The sequence below is a fragment of the Typopeltis vanoorti genome, chromosome 5, assembly GCF_054136105.1.
Source record: "Typopeltis vanoorti isolate ZY-2024b chromosome 5, IOZ_Tvanoo_1.0, whole genome shotgun sequence".
Taxonomy (NCBI): domain Eukaryota; kingdom Metazoa; phylum Arthropoda; class Arachnida; order Uropygi; family Thelyphonidae; genus Typopeltis; species Typopeltis vanoorti.
In genome coordinates this window covers 80,210,906-80,227,428 of record NC_143553.1, presented here as the reverse complement: position 1 = coordinate 80,227,428, position 16,523 = coordinate 80,210,906, and the positions used below count along the sequence as shown (strand labels likewise).

At 34.1% G+C, this 16,523-nt stretch overlaps 1 protein-coding gene across 2 annotated transcripts in view; it reads left to right on the top strand.

Annotated features, from left to right (window-relative positions):
* Nucleotides 1-9,137, top strand: part of LOC150106588 (glucose-6-phosphate 1-dehydrogenase-like) — an 80,383-nt gene extending 71,246 nt beyond the window's left edge. For both annotated transcript variants that reach the window (XM_090393210.1, XM_090393209.1), the window contains exon 11: nucleotides 1,767-9,137. In XM_090393210.1, coding sequence (XP_090249336.1) covers nucleotides 1,767-1,854 — 88 coding nt within the window. In that variant the 3' untranslated portion in view covers nucleotides 1,855-9,137. The remainder of the gene's footprint in view (nucleotides 1-1,766) is intronic.
* The last annotated feature ends 7,386 nt before the right edge of the window (nucleotides 9,138-16,523 follow it).

The window sequence follows — 16,523 nt, the reverse complement described above, 5'->3', positions numbered from 1 at the left end:
GATTGAGATGCAAGGGCACTGATCAAATCAAACATGTTGAATAATAGACCAATTTAGAAAGTAAGTTGTTAATTAGATATCTGGTATCCTTTCTTTCATTCATGGGTAAGATTTGAAATTTTTTGATCTGTGGAGTATACTAGAAAATACTGAATGTGATAGAGCATAATTTTCAAGGCATTTCCATCTAGTGCCCCTTGCATAATTTTTTCTCTCATCATTTAAAAAAAGACGAAGAAAAACTTGCATTAATTAGGACGGTGTTTGAAAATAGTAAGGTTACTCATGTTGGTTAGTTATCTGAGGTATTGTCAGATTTGGCTTTTTTGCAAGATGACATCCTTCATATGCTATGCATTTTCTGCAGCGGTATAAACTACTTTTCATACTTGCAATAGCGTGTTTTGAGATATTCTTCAAGTAGTAGTAGTAGTAGCTTGCTCTCTACCCCAGTGTCAGATTTCTGTTCTAACTTGTGTGTTAGAAATGTCTGTAAATTTCATAGTGAAGATGAATGCACTGATGCCTGCCAGCATATTTAACAAAGCATTTGCTCTGTATGGCTCGTTGTCTCAAAACTTGCTTTTTTTGTCATGCATGTCTTTTCCTGAATTAAGTGCTGCCAGTGAGTATCATTGTATAAATATTCATCAACCAGTTTCCTTCAGAGGTACACTGCTTGAAGAATCTTGCTTTGATATTAAAAAAATGTTATATTGTCATCACTGTTTTCAGGACTTTGTGAGATTTCTTTGAAAAGTAGTTGTTTCCAAATATTATCCAGCACAGCTTAATAAGGGTGCTCGGTCAGCCATATTACCATAGGTGCTGTTGCTACACTAACAATTCCTGTTAGCATAGCAAGTGTGGAAAGAAGATTTTCCAAGCTTAAACTGATTAAAAATTATTTGCGAACAGAAATGACCCAGGAAAGATTGGTTGGCCTAGCAACTATATCGACAGAGGTGGACATAGCTTATAATTTAAATTTAGAAGAGCTTATAAACAGTTTTATTGTTCGATATCCCCGTATATTAAATAATATTTATTTAATATTATTATGTAATCGTTTTGCATTAATGTTTCTCTTGTAAAAAAAAAAAAAAACAAATTAACAATTTGAGATTTTCTTATATTTTTGTCTTATAATCCCATCAGGGGCGATATTTAATTGTTTGCCTCAGGGTGCGACCTAATCTGGTGACGGCCCTGCTTGAAAGAGTTCCATATGTGGTCTCTTGAGCAGTTTTCAAATTATGTTTAAAAAATACAAAAATTTTTAAATGTTTAGCTCATTCACGATACCGATGTACAATAGATTTATAAACTGTAATGGGTAGGAGTCTGATAAAAATATACATACCTATTATTAACCCTCCCCAAAAATATTACAGCAGGATTAATCTGAATTCTTCTATAAACAAATCCTCTCTCCACACACACACACACACACACACACACACACACACACACACACACACACGCGCGCTTGTATTCATGGGGTTTAATTTTGTTAAGATTTCATTTATAATAGACCTTATAGTGTAACCCAATTTTTATTTCTGTTATTGGAGATACCGGGTTTCATAATGATGTCTCCAGATTTTAATGTTTAACCCATCTTTTTTTTTTTTCCCCCCATCATAAAACAGCAAGTTAAGAACATTATTCCAACCACATCATCAGAAAGTTTAATATTAAATGACATGAAAGCAATAGTTTGTCAAATTGTACAATTGATTGATAAATTTTTTTTCCCTTTTCAGCCGTGGACCCAAAGAGGCAGATCAGTTGATTCAGAAGTTTGGATTTAAATTTTATGGTACTTACAAATGGCATAAAAATAATATGTGAATTTGTCAAGTGAAACTAGGTTCATGATATAGCATCAGCTGTACCATTTATTTTGTATCTTTACAAGATATTTATACTCACTAATGCTAATGTAAGATTATTTTGTTCTGTTCTTTGTGCATTGTTTAAATTTTTCTCAAAATTTTAAATTCGTAGATCATCTCAAATTGTATTATTTATTCAGAGTTCACATTTTGAAAGAGTCGTATTATATTTTAATTGCCGGTTAACAAATTTCTTTTTGAGTGATCGTAATAATACTTATTAACTATTTGTGATATGTATGTTATGTTATTAAATGTAATTTAAACCTAAACATTTTTATTTATGGATGTTTACTTGAGCTTATAATACTCTGACAGGTTACTGACATTTGCTTCAAAGCATATTCTTTGAATTCAAATAATATACTATAAATTCAGAATATAATTAATAGTAATGAATCTTTCTTATACCTTTATAAGGAATGCAAAATAGAAGGTTAAAAGAATATTGACATTTTTTAAATTTTAATTTCAGTCTTAAAAACATCATTATCTTACTGCATAAAGCTAACTTTTCATATTTTGTTCTGTATAATTATTTACAAAACATAATGCTGGCTATTTTTATAAATCATGAAAACCAATAAGTTACGTATTTTTTGTGTATGAAAAATACTAAATGTTTAACATGCAGCATTTTTTATTTACATTATTATAAATATATTGCAGTATGCATGTTACTATGTAAGTCAGTTAGAATATTCAAGAAATTTAATTCATATTATAATGGCAACACAGGTATTAAGAATGTCATTTTCTTGGATAATGTTACAAAAAAAGTCATGAGCTAACCAGATCAGCATGTGGAAATTGAAAACATATGAACTTCATTTAATGTTAGTAGTTTTTTGAGCAGTAAAATGATCTAATAAACAACTTGCACTATTTAAGTGGGTTGTTTATTTACATTCATATCTCATACAGAGATAACAGTTTTTTCCTCCTGGAAATTCAGGTTTTTTTATTTCACATACGGTCAAATTAACTAGAGAACACAATTTATAGACAGAACTATTATTAATGGGTAGTAGAGGCTGTAGCGTATAGATGATGGCAACAGTACGTAGATGGATTATGTAGTATAGATAGTAGGTTATATGTTGTGGAGTGCCCTTCAGTATTGCATCCTTGGACTCCTTTGAGGTGTCAGTAATAATAAAAATGTTTTAAATTTGCAGTATCATCTTAAATTTTATAAGAGAGGTAACTGATACAAAATAAAATCAAATGTTTTGTTAATTTGTAAATCTGTTCTTTTCTACTGCAGATTTCACTGCTGTCAAAAATGATATTTTGTATATGCATTTGTCTGTTTTCCACACAAACATGTACAATTGGGCTTGCCATCACTACATTTTTTATTTGATTGTGGAAGAGGCCTGTAAGCTGTGAGAGTCAAACTTTTGATCTCTGTGTTCTAGTAATTGCCATCTTTATAATCTTAATAGTAAACACTTTTCAAAATTTTGAAAATTCATATAAAATATTACTTTTGATTTAAATACCTTGATGTACATATACTAAAAGTGATCCTATTGAGAATGAATATTTTTAAGAAATGGTTATATTGAAGACCAAAAATAGATTAATCTTATAAACAGTCTGCCAGTGCAACATTAACATAAAGTAACTTCACAAGGAGCTAATTTTTCAAAATGTATGCTAGTGCCTAAAATTATTAGGCTGACATTGTTTCACTGATTGTGATCAATACTTTTCTTTCACTAGCACATATTATGAAAGTAATTTATCCTTATTAATGCAAAAAAATGAAAATGCATTAAAAAAAATTAAAGGGAATAAATAAATCCCGTTTGGCATCCCACACTACAACAGGCCATCAAGTAGTTTAGCAACAAACAAAAATGCCATATATTGATCATAATTGTTTTACAAGAAAGTTCAAGGAAGCCTCATAAATGTTAAGGAGCCCCACATAATGTAACAAAAATCAAGCTTAATTTTACACCAAGTTTGGTCTGCTTTCATTAAAAATCTATCCACCACTGACTTAGGATATGACATGCATGACACTACAAAATGTGACAGCAACAACTAACAGTGCTCCAACATGTATGCAGTAACGAATTTAATGTTTTTATTCTGGTTATTTGTATGTACCAATTGTGAAGGTCTGATAACATCTAATATGTATAATTAATTGTTTCTAGTCTTTTGTTGTGTATAACCTTTTTGCTAGTATCCCTGACGATGTAAGTCTGACTTACAAAAATTGTAGGGCTATAATTGCTTATTCTTATTAAACTTGTTATTTACCTTAAAATGTGGTCTCAATAGTCAAAACTACCCACAGAACTGCTAAGCCACAGAAACTTAAGATTTCAAAGAATTAAATGTTGAGGGAGCATTAAAAAAACATGACCATGTTGCAGTATTTTTCATAATAAGATGTTAAGGTTTTGCTTATGAACTTCTTTGGAAATAGTTAGCCAAAACTGAGAATATAAGAAAATATTTATCAACCAAATAAAACATGTTTTATTTGGTTCATATGTAGATAGAAAAAATTGTGCAAATGAACACATTAAAAATGTTAAAGAAAAGTAGTTAGGATTAACTTTCTCTACTGAAGTGGAGAAATGCCATACATTGCATATAAGTTAAGATATTTGAAATGGCATTCTAATGGAACAACTAAGTAATCATAAATTATAAGTAATATGCTTCATGTTTCCAGATGTTAACTGTTGTTCATTCTTCTTATTTAACTTAATCTGTCATGCTGTTTTATTTGGTTGGTACATGTAGTTTTTTGCTGTTTTCAGTTAACATCAATGTAACCTAGATCCTAATGTAATAATAGCATCATGTGAAAAAAAATAACATATCACAGATAACCACAGAAGTTTAAAAAATGAGGATTTAAAATATCCTAGGCAGCACACATGTGGATTTCCTATCTCATCTTTTACATATTAGGTCCAGTGACAGGTTATGTCTAGGTATCTTCATCACGAACCATGGACACACTGCCCGTTGGTGTCTGATGCCTCCTTCAATATTTCCTTCAATCCACCTTTCTTTGTCCAGTGCACAATGTTGCAGTTTCTGTAACCCCATTCTACACCAGTTCTTTATATCATCTATCCATTCTCTGTATGGTCTACCTCTTCTGTTTACACCATCCATAATACTAAACATGAATGTCTTTATCTTCTGATCCTTGCTCATTCTGCAGATATGTCCAAATAATTGCAGCTTCCATTGTATAATTTTCTGCTTTATTTGTATCTTCCATTAGAGCTCTTCATTTGTGATTTTCTGTACCCATCCTATTTTTAGAATCTTCCTCTAACAAGTTCTTTCAAATGCCAAAATTCCTTTTCTTGATTCCTTATTTATTACCCATGTTTCAGATCATAAGTACACTTCTAAAGATGCATGTTTCTAGAGTACTCTTAATTTCGTTTGCAGGCTGATTGCTTTACTTTTCCAGATGTTATCTATGGCCTTCAGATTTGTTCTTCCTTTCAATCCTGATCTTTATTTCTTTTTTTACAGTCCATATGTCATTTTACTTCCCAAATATGTGAATTGTTCTACATTTTGTATATCAGTTCCATCCACTTGTATCTTTTGTTTCATGTTCTTCTCACCAAATACCATTGTCTTTGTTTTTTTTCCAAGTTCATAACAAGTCCAAATCTCTTCCCTTCCTTATTTAAGAGTTTCAGTGTTTTTTTTGTAGTTCTCTTTCATCTTCTTCAATAATAATGTCATCTGCAAATCTCAAATTGCTAATTCTCATCCTGTGTATTGATATTCCTTTTGCATATTCCTTCATTTTGTTCATTGCTCTTTCTAAATGCTATGAAAATGCTTAGTGATATTGGGTCCCCCTGTCTGGTACCTTTGCTTGTTCTAAACCATTTTCCCAAATCCTCACCTATTCTAACTGCTGCCATTGCATTCTTATAAACATCTTTTAATATGACTATTAGTTTTCTGTCAATTCCATAGGATTCTAACACTGCTAATGTCACTTTTTGGTCGATGCTGTTAAATGTCTTCTGAAAATCAACAAAGCACGTATCAATCAGATAACAAAAACTTATGTACAAGTTTTTGTTATTTTTCCTAGCTTTCTCTGCTATTAACTGCATTGTTGAATCTGAATTCAACAATGCAGTTAATACTGCATTGTTGAATTCAGAAAAAACTTCCAGAATTCAAAAAACTTCCAATTGTGTTCTCAATTTTTCTGTCAATATCATCACCTTATCAAGGTGACTTGTCAAAGCAATTGTTCTATAATTTTTACATTCTAACTTATTTCGTTTCTTGTATAATGTCACTAATATTGATTTCACCCACTCCCCTGGCATTTTCCCTTCCTGCCATACCAGTTTCATAGTTGGTGCATTTCTGTAACCATACTTTGGACACCATATTTAATCATTTCTCCAGTGATGTTATCATTACCAGGACTCTTGTTGTGTTTTAGCCATTTTATTGCTTTTTCTGTCTCTCCTCTTAAAACGTCCATGTTATACTCATTACCTGGTGGTGATATCTTCTTCAATCAGTTTCCCAACTCCATCTAAATCTAATTTTTCTTCATATTAGCTAGGTATCTTGGCTATTTATAAATGCAGCTTCTAGTAATGATAGATTGGTTAATCTTATTTTTATGATATATGTCTGTGTATTGGCGTGTTCTCTGGACACATGTTTCTAGTGTTTTTCTTGTTTTACAAGAGAAAAAATCAGTATGGGAGGAAAAAACCCTGCCCTTCAGTATATAAGCCCTTACATGTTTGTGTCATCTGAGGATAATTTTCTGCTGACTATGCTGTGAAGATTTAGTACAGATTCATATATTATTATACAGGTATCCAGTACTGTAACGAGGGTATGAAACGCCTGTGGCAAGTGTCTAACTTGTGCCCCCCCCAACCCAAAAATTTCGAAAAAGTTAAATGTAACAAGTTAAATTTTACTAAATGCAATATGTTAAATACTTACTATTAACCTCATCAAAATGAGTTGTAGTGTGTTGCAGAATTTGTATATTGCCGCGTATTGCTGAAATTTAAAAATACAATATAAAATAGCGGACTTTTATATCTATTTATTCATTTTTATTTTTTACGTTTTGCATCCCAAACCTAGTTGTGCCTGCGGCGGGCACCTCTTTCACCACGCCCTCGTTACGCCACTACAGGTATCTCCATGGAGTCAAGACTTTTTGCAGGAGACCCACACTAACCATTATTTACACAATACCTATCATACTTCTCCTTAAACGTTCACTGTTGGGTACTCACAGCTACTTCTGGTCTTGAAATCCATTTCACTCACTCACCACTCTCCAAGCAAAGAACCTAGTCCACACATCCTTACTAATCACACTCTTTATACAATTTCCAGGGTAACCACTTATGTATTGATATCAATACATAAGTGGTTACAATATATGAATCTTATCAAATCCCATTAGCAAGTTTCTGTCATATCCTCTTCCTGTTTCAGTTAACCAAACTCTGCAACCCACACACCCTCAATCTGTCCTCATAGTGAGCATTCCACAGACCTGTCATCTTGGTCACTCATTTCTGAATCTTCTCCATCTCCTGATCTCCAAGAAACCCAAGTGACTAAATATGTGAATAATAGTCAAGATGCAGCCAAATCATAGCCTTGTAAAGAGGGATAATAACTTCTCTATCTTCAGGGGGTGGCTCGTACATAGGCACTGTGGAACTGCAGCACCCCCAACTTTTCTTGATATATAAATATATTTATTTATATTTGCTTGTAATATTTAATTTTGTCATCAATAATCCTATAAAATTCTCTTATTTTGTATAAAAAATAATAAAAATCCATCTTCTAGCACTTAGGAGGGCGAAGGACGCTAGCAGCACTGTTTACCACAGTGTCATATTGCTACGTGCGCAAACATCATAGTGAGATACAAGCTATTAACATAATGCGGCACTGTCCGTCGCTCAGTTCCACTGTTGTTTATATACAGTTTGCACCAGTAGTACAGTGCTTATCGTGTTTACTCCATCTCTTTAAATATTTGGACATTACAATTAAAGACGTTATAGTTTTTATTTTAGAACATTATTGGGGTTATGATAATGGATTTTATTTTTAAGTAATTTTGAATTATACTAAACTGCATAATTTTATCGATAATAAACAATATTTTTTCATGTTTAATTTTTTAAAAAAAATTTTTACCATAATTTTGATATTTTATCCCAACACGTATGCACTGTACTTAACAGTGTGTGTTTCGAAAGTTGCAGCATCCCCACGATTTCAAGCCGCGACTGTCTATCTTTACTTGTCAACATGTTCAACATCTAAGTAATCCTCTGAGATATTTATCCCATCCTTTGCAACATGTCCTCTGAATTTCAAATCTCTATTCCACCCTCACTCCCAGATCCCTAGCCTCATCAGTTTCCTGTAATCCAGTATCATCAATATGATACAAAGTATGAAATCTTTTCATCCCATCTTACATTTTGCAACATACAATATTCATTATGTCAATTTAATCACAATATATATTGCACTACATAATGTGTATTAACAGATGCATTACACTTATCTGCTTGCTAATGCAATCCTTGTAATTTATTGTATTATATTGTATAATTGTGAAGTTTAACATATATGGATTTTTATATTCTAGAATTGCAATCTTAAGCTAAATTTAAGATCTACAGTTCTGAATGCTTGGAATAAACATATTATGCTTCGTACATTATAACTGCTTAGAGTTATCACCTGTGATTAATAGCTTTAAATATGGTATTTGTAGTATCTGAAAAACATTTTGGTCTCTTAAATGTTTAAGCAGTTATTGAAATTTTTATTAAAATAAAATTTATAGAAAATGTATTTTAAATACAAACAGGATCAGGTACTTTGAAAATTTATGTACCTGAAAATTGTTATACAAAATATGTAAACCATTTTTAAATGTGATTCCACTGTTTGTGATATATTGCACACAGCACAAAAAATGTTCACTTGATATAAATGTTTTCACTTAATTTCTCAAGGATAAAATGAGATTATATATCAGTCTGTATCTGTTTTGTTATAATTACCATGTCTGTGATAACTGTTTAATGAAATTGACTTTTTCAAAATAAAAGGAATTCATAAATTGATTATTTTGATATGCCCTTTTTAGAGATGGTAATATGTATAAGGAAAAGAAAGGAGAATAAATGTTGAAGTTATGAAATGAAATTTAGTGAACATTCTTTACTAGCCACAACAGATATGTGCATTCACCAAAACATGAATTTCAAGTGTTATTTCAATTCTTTCATACATGGATAGGAAGTGCAAGTCCATATTATACTCTATTATGAGGTGTGAATTTCATTCACACTTAGATCAGTACAACTGGATTAAGTTGCACTGATAGCAGTTATATAAAATCGTGTTTTTGATATCTTGTCCTTTTATTATATTATATAATATTTTGTTAATGGCAGAAAAAAAAATAGAAGAATTTTATTATTCTAATTTGGCTTAACTCATTTTTAACTTTTTTTTTTCTTTCATTTATTTAAAAAAAAAAAAAAAAACTTTTACTACATGTAAATATTGCATCAACCTGGAAAGCAATTTGGGAATATAAATACAAATATAAATATATATATTTTCTTTTTTTTTTTCAGTTATGCCTGATTACACTTAAGTGACAGTACATTTTTTTTTTTGAACTATTAATAAACAATTACTTTATAATATGTGTCCCAGTGTTCAAAAATCTATTTATCTTAAACTAAATTTAGTTCAATTAATTTGAACAATTGCACATATCCTAAATGAAGCTTGTATTCTTAGTTTGAAAAATCATTTTGCAGAATGCTTAGTTTCTGCACTTCTATACTTTTGGTTTATAGAGAAAAATCTTTACACATCGCAAAATTTGACAGTTCAAGACGAGGCAGGCAAATGAAGGATCCTTTTATTTATATATATATATATAAGGAGATGCATATATATATAAGATATATATATCTTATACATGCCCAGGAAGAATGTGCTCATCAAAACTGTTCTCTTGAAGAAAGATTTTTGCAGACAGAGTAATACTTAGTAAAATAAGATAGCTAATGGGTCCAAACCAGAAGGCTACTTGGGTTGCTGGCACAATCTCATTGCCACCTACTCTTCCAAGTCATGCTTAGAGAGGGAGTCCAAGTATGGTATGCTGCTGCTGCAAAAAAAAAGTGCTGAATTAGGACACCACCTTCAGTACGCACACCATGAGATATGCCATTCCATTGCATGCATATTAATAGATGAGCATGTGTAGAGTCTACGGCATTACATTTAGGTGTAATGGTGTTGACGTTGAAAGAAAAGACCTTTATTGTTGAGCATTATCTTCGTTCATACGAAGTTAGTAGAGCAAATAGTCTGCAAGCCTATGACATGTTTGTGAGAAGTTTGTTCATCATTTCTGTAAACATACCTTAAGAAAGTCATTATTGCCTTAATCAAGAGGTTCCAATGTACAGGGAATGTTCTACTGCACTGCAAAAGGGTATTTGGGTTAACACAAATGAGAATCATATACATGTACTGGAGCAAGTGTTAGTCTCCAAAATGCAGTCAACACTGAATAGCAACACTTGGGATATCGAGGTGGTCACTACAGAGAATCATTTAGGAGCTGGGTGCCTTTTTGTACGTGATTCAGTGTTTAACAGCAATAAATTATGCTGCATAGCAGGAATACAGTGCATACATGCTGACGAATATCTATGATTTGTACTTCCTCCACAATGTCTGGTTCTCAGATGAAGTGCATTTCCATCTAAGCAGTCATGTAAATAGACGAATCTATAGGTTTCTTGAGACCTGAATTTCTCCAAGAGAAGTCTCTTCGCAGTGAGAAGGTCACCACATAAGTTGCGCCAAATATATATTGGGTTTTATCGTTTATCCAAGTGTAAGCAAACAAAAAAGTTTGTACCTGAACTATTTTCAGGACTGGGGAAACTCATGGCAAAGGTGGTATAACTTCTCATCACTTGCCTTAGTATCCCATAATGCAAAGCACATATCCTTTTGGGTATGTATAATGCTATGTGTTATGGGAAGGGTCACTACCCAGACAGGTTTCCCTGTTTAAGTGCGGCGGTTATCTCTCCAAAAACTCGTGTGATCACTCAGATCACCCAACAGTGAACAACCTGAGTGATCATTTAACTCGCCATTCCCCCCCCCCCCCCAGACTCGCCCAGCCACCGAGCAGAGCCATAATCTCAGTGTGGTGGTCCCACTCAGAGACAGGCAAAACCCTACCCCCCAAGCAGAGCTGCTCATATTCCAGGGAAAGCACTGCCCCCTTCTGTGCAAAAGCACATCTGTGAGAGCCAGCCGGAAACAGCAATAGCAAAGCCTCAGTTAAAACTTCATTGGCTACAGCATTGCCACCAACCACTTCTGGTGTTTAAGTAAAGGGCCTCTCTAAAAATTAGGTGATCTCCCAGACCACTCCTTATGAGTGACCGAAAGATCATCCAACTCAGCATTGGTTCCATTCAGTGACAGGCTCACTCTACTACTGAGCAGAACTGCTCATATTCCAGGGAAAAGCATCCACCGACAAAGCCCCTTCACAGGCCAAGCTGGAAAACACTCTCCCCGACGACTTAAAATGCTCTCTCAAGGCAAAGTACATCAGTCAGAGCCAGGCCCAGAGGTGGTGATACTAAGGTGGAAGTAATGCAGAAGTCATATTTCCATATAGGAGTTGCCAAAATGTGTCACACCGTATTATTAAAATTCTCTGAATTAGAGATAGTTGATGGAAGTGTTTTCACTTTTTATACCACCAATTATACATTTGGTTTAATCCTTCATCCAAGTGTAAGAAAAAGTTTGCGCCTTAAGTATTTTCATGATTGGGGCAACTCATGGCAAAGGTGGTATAACTTCTTTGTAGCATAACCAAGTGAAAAAACTTCCATCAACTATCTCTAATCCAGAGAATTTTAATAATAAGGTGTGACACCTTTTGGCAACTCGTATATGGAAATATGACTTCTGTATTACTTCCACCTTAGTATCACCACCTCTATGTCTGGCTCCCACTGATGAGACTTCAATAGAGGTCAAAACGGGTCTGGGTAGTGATCCTTCCCATAATGCATCGCATTATGCATACGCATAAGGATATGTGCTTTTCATTATGGGCAGTGGTGCACCCAGAGGGGGGAAAGGTGCCCTTGAAACTCCCCAAAGGGAAAAAAAACACGAAAATGTTCCAAAAATCTTTCCTAATTAATAAAATTCATTTTATTTTATTTATGCTGTGTCGTGTCTTCTATTTTTATATTACTTATGAGTGATCATTGCAGATGCTCAGTCATAGGTCGTATCTGATGCGTAGTGTGTATTCTCAAATCGTCTACTCAACTCGGCCCCTTCCAAGATTAAACCCTGAGTGCTACTGATTATGGGATACTAAAGCAAGTGTTGAGAAGTTATACTACCTTTACCACGTGTTGCCCCAATCCTGAAAATACTTCAGGCGCAAACTTTGTTTATACTTGGATAAAGGATCAAACCAAATATATAAATTGGTAGCATAACCAAGTGAAAAAACTTCCATCACATAAGTTGCCGTTTGCAACCATTGCATAATTGGTCCCTACTTCATTGAAGGTGGTATAACCGTGACCTTGAATAGTGAACGCTACATCGGGAGTGTGCTGGTTCCGTTCAACCAGGATTTGCATAGGATGTGTCATGCGAAAAACATTTTTTTATTTTTTATTTTTTTTTATACACAGGAGCAACTGTGTATAAAAAAAAACATCGAAAACATTACGTGGTTCTAGAGCTTATTTATTAGAACATTTCATGGGAAGACTGATTTTGAGGTTCATAGATCACATCATGATCTGTGAACTCAGAATGTGATCTCACATCAAGAGAATGTCAGGAGTTGGGACAATCAGCAGATGTCCCAACCCCTGTTGTCAGTGGTTAAATTCTAAACGAATAAGCTCCGGGGTCCTTAAAGTAAGGTTCATAAATGTGAGGCTATTGCTAGATTGTCGCAACATTTTATTTTATTTTATTTATTCTGGTGGAGTTAAAGCCATCAGACCTTCTCTTCCACACCACCAGAAACATTAAATACAAATACAGACACAGATCTTCCCTTTCGTTCAACGTATTAATATCCCATTGCGACTGATGGAAATCCGTGGATTCGTTACAGACTTTCTCTTCAGAAACTACGCATAAACTGTCATTACATACTCGTTTTGTATTATTACTAGCTATTTTGTATTATTACGAGCTATTTCACGTTTAAAGAAGGTACCAATGTATTTATCCATAGTTGAAATAATAAGCCTACATAAACACAAAAATATTACACGATTTTCTTTCTGCTTCTCACAATCACGAACTCTGATAAACAACTGCTAGTCTGCTGTTTTATTGTTTGTTGCTGACAGTGTTACCAATCAGAAAAGAAAATATCTACGAGTCTGTCAAAATTCCGCCACAACACTACGCTGCAATAATGTTTGCTTGTCAATCTCTGCAAGATAACGCATTACAGGAAGCTCCAAACCTTCCCATCCCTTTCATCACGCGTTTGTAATCAGGCGACTGTTGATATTGACTTTATATACACATTCAAGACTGTAAACAATTGTTGGATAATAACACAAATGTAGGCATAACTACCGTAAAGGGAGAAAAGTCACAGAACAGAAAAATATTCCGGGCCCGATGCATAAAAAGGTTACGGGGCCCCGGGGGGGGGCGGAACCTATGCAAGCACTACGAAACCTATCTTGAAACACAATGCCCATTTTGAGCACGTAATCTACCATCAATGCTTTATTTGACTAAGATTCCAAGATATATCTTTGGATGGATGTACATATCATGTGCGAACATTTATTTCTTTGTTAATAAACCCGTTTACTACATAATGTATATATTGTAGTTATTCAGTAATGTTTTTCTGCACCATACTGTAATATGTGGGTGGCACTGTTAAGGCTATGTTATAGCAAGGAAACTAGCTGCTGTCTGTATGCTATTGTGTTCAAAAGTATCCTCTCATTGTATGTCCCCCACTATCCTTTCATCTAACCCTGAACCAAAAGTAAAATGTACACACATTGACAGTGTCATTATGACTGGAATAAATCTGCCAAAAAAACTAATTTCAAGAAAAAGAGACAAAGTATCTGCAGTACTTTGATTCAGTACTTGCAAAATGATTTGAAAAGACTGGAATTGTGGGCATGCGAAAATGACTTAGTTCAATGTTAAGTTATACACTTCACTGTTGATATATTCGGTGGTGTATTATACTAATACCTCCTGTAGTTTTCCAGCAAAAAAGACATTGGCCGAACAACTTAGACACAGAAGTCTTGCTCTCCCGATATCATCTCTTGAGTCTTACTCATTGTGCTTCAGAGCTAACATCAGTTCCTATCTCTACAATCTTCTAGACTTATTTGGCACTTACTCCTAATGAGTGAAAGCAAGCATATATCTAGCCTGTTCCAGAAAAAGGAAGAAAAATCTACCTTCACACAATTACCATCACTCAAAGGCTCTCTTCAAAATAATGGAGTAATCAACAGTCAACTTCACTGCCTAGTGGCCTACCAGTTAAACAGTAACCACCAGTATGGATTCTGCCAATCTAGATCCCTGCTGAAATTTTAACATGCCTTACCCGTCCACCACTAGACCTGCTCTGTGGAAAGGTTTGGAGAAACTTCTGCTGTTTCCCTTGATGCCTCCAAAGCTTTTGATCATGTCTGGCATAGTAGCCTGCTAACCAAATTGCCATTCTTCAGTCTACATGCATCTTCTCTAATTGGGGGTAGCCAGCTTTCTGTTTGGTCGGTCACTGAATGTCATGGTGGATAAAAACTGGGATGGATATTTGGGAAGACAAACTAGATCCAGCGGAAATGGTGCAAGTTCAAAGTCGCTTCGGGTCAGCTTTAATTTGCGCTAGCTGAGAGTGATACGAAGTTCTTTCCTTCTTATGTCAGGAAGCGCTAACCCGCGCGCGCTCACACACACATATACACACACAATATGCTGGGCGATTGCTTGCTATTGCTGCAGTGTATCGACGAAATTATTCTAAGTTAGGATTGAGCCGACAGTGCCCATCAAATCCAGAAGTATATTACTTCTGGATTTTAAAATTTGTGAAGATTTTACTAAACATTTTTATAATTTTTTTTTTAAAGTATAGCCAATAAATATATTATTTAATTTTTTATCATTTTTAATAACATATATTCCTAATACTAAATTATCTTAAATCAGGAGCCCCATCAAAATGATCCAAATTGGATCCCTCATTTGTTCGATGTTAGTTTTCCATTAGACGTTTGTAGTTGGGTTCTTAGTTGTATCTGCAACTTCGGAAGTATTCCTTTGGTTGTTTATGAAATAAGACCAAGTTAGTTTTATCTTTGTTAGCTAATGAACTGGGAATAAATTTATTTTTAGGTTCATTCATTGTTGGGAGGACTAGGGACCATCCATGGAAACTGGGCAAGAGTGTGGTTAGCAAGGATGTTAGAACTAGGTTTTTTACTTGGAGAGTGGTGAATGAGTGGAATAAGTTGCCAGAGTCTGTTGTGGGTGCTATGACGGTGAGTGAGTTTAAGGGAAAGTATGATAGATACTGTGTGGATGTTGAGTAGTTGTTTAGGGCCTTCCTCGATGAGTCTAAAGGACTCCTTAGAGTTGCCCGTAATAACAATAATAATAATAATAATAATTACATAAAATACGTAATCACTTATTGCATTAGCATTGCAGTCAATATGCATATAACGACTCCGCTCTATATGGGTAAATGTTATTGAAATTTGGTATCGAGATTTCTAGTAATATCCATCCTTTATGTGGAAAGACCTAGGTTCGAACCCGTCTAAGATGCAAAGAACCTTTATCAGGGCTTTTCAGCTGAAGATGAGCTTGTCTCATATACGGGATGGCAGAGCTTCTTTCTTGCTGGCTGGTCATTCCCGTAAAACAGGCAAACCCGACAAGAAGAACACACTTAATTGACAGGCATACAGCAATACGTTAGCTTCATAGCATTAGATGTTTCAGTTGTAAATCCAAAGCAAACAATCTTAAGTTTGGTTTCAATCGGACTATTTTTAGTGTCGAAATTAGTTAAAACAATTCAAATTATACAAAATGATATGATAAAAACTAACATGCAATACAAATACCTGCCGTACATCAGCCGAAAGAGGCTCACATGTTACGATAATGAATGATATCATTACACAATAATGCTATTGCAAAGTGTATTTCTCCCTTAGTGCTTGAAGAACGTTAGGTATTCGAATAACTCAGATTTCTTACCACAGAACTCGTGTAGAGTGACCTAGAATAGATAAAGTTCCACGATTCTATCAGTTTCTAGTTTCTAAGTTTGCTCCACTTGCTATTAATTTTCTGACTAAAACACGTTCTCTTGATAACTAACGGCGGTATTGCAAAAGTTGTAGTTCACCGGCACACCAAAGAATTTAATTTCATTGGTGCAGATGATCATTTCGTGTAACGAAAAATAAGTTGTAAACCAATATG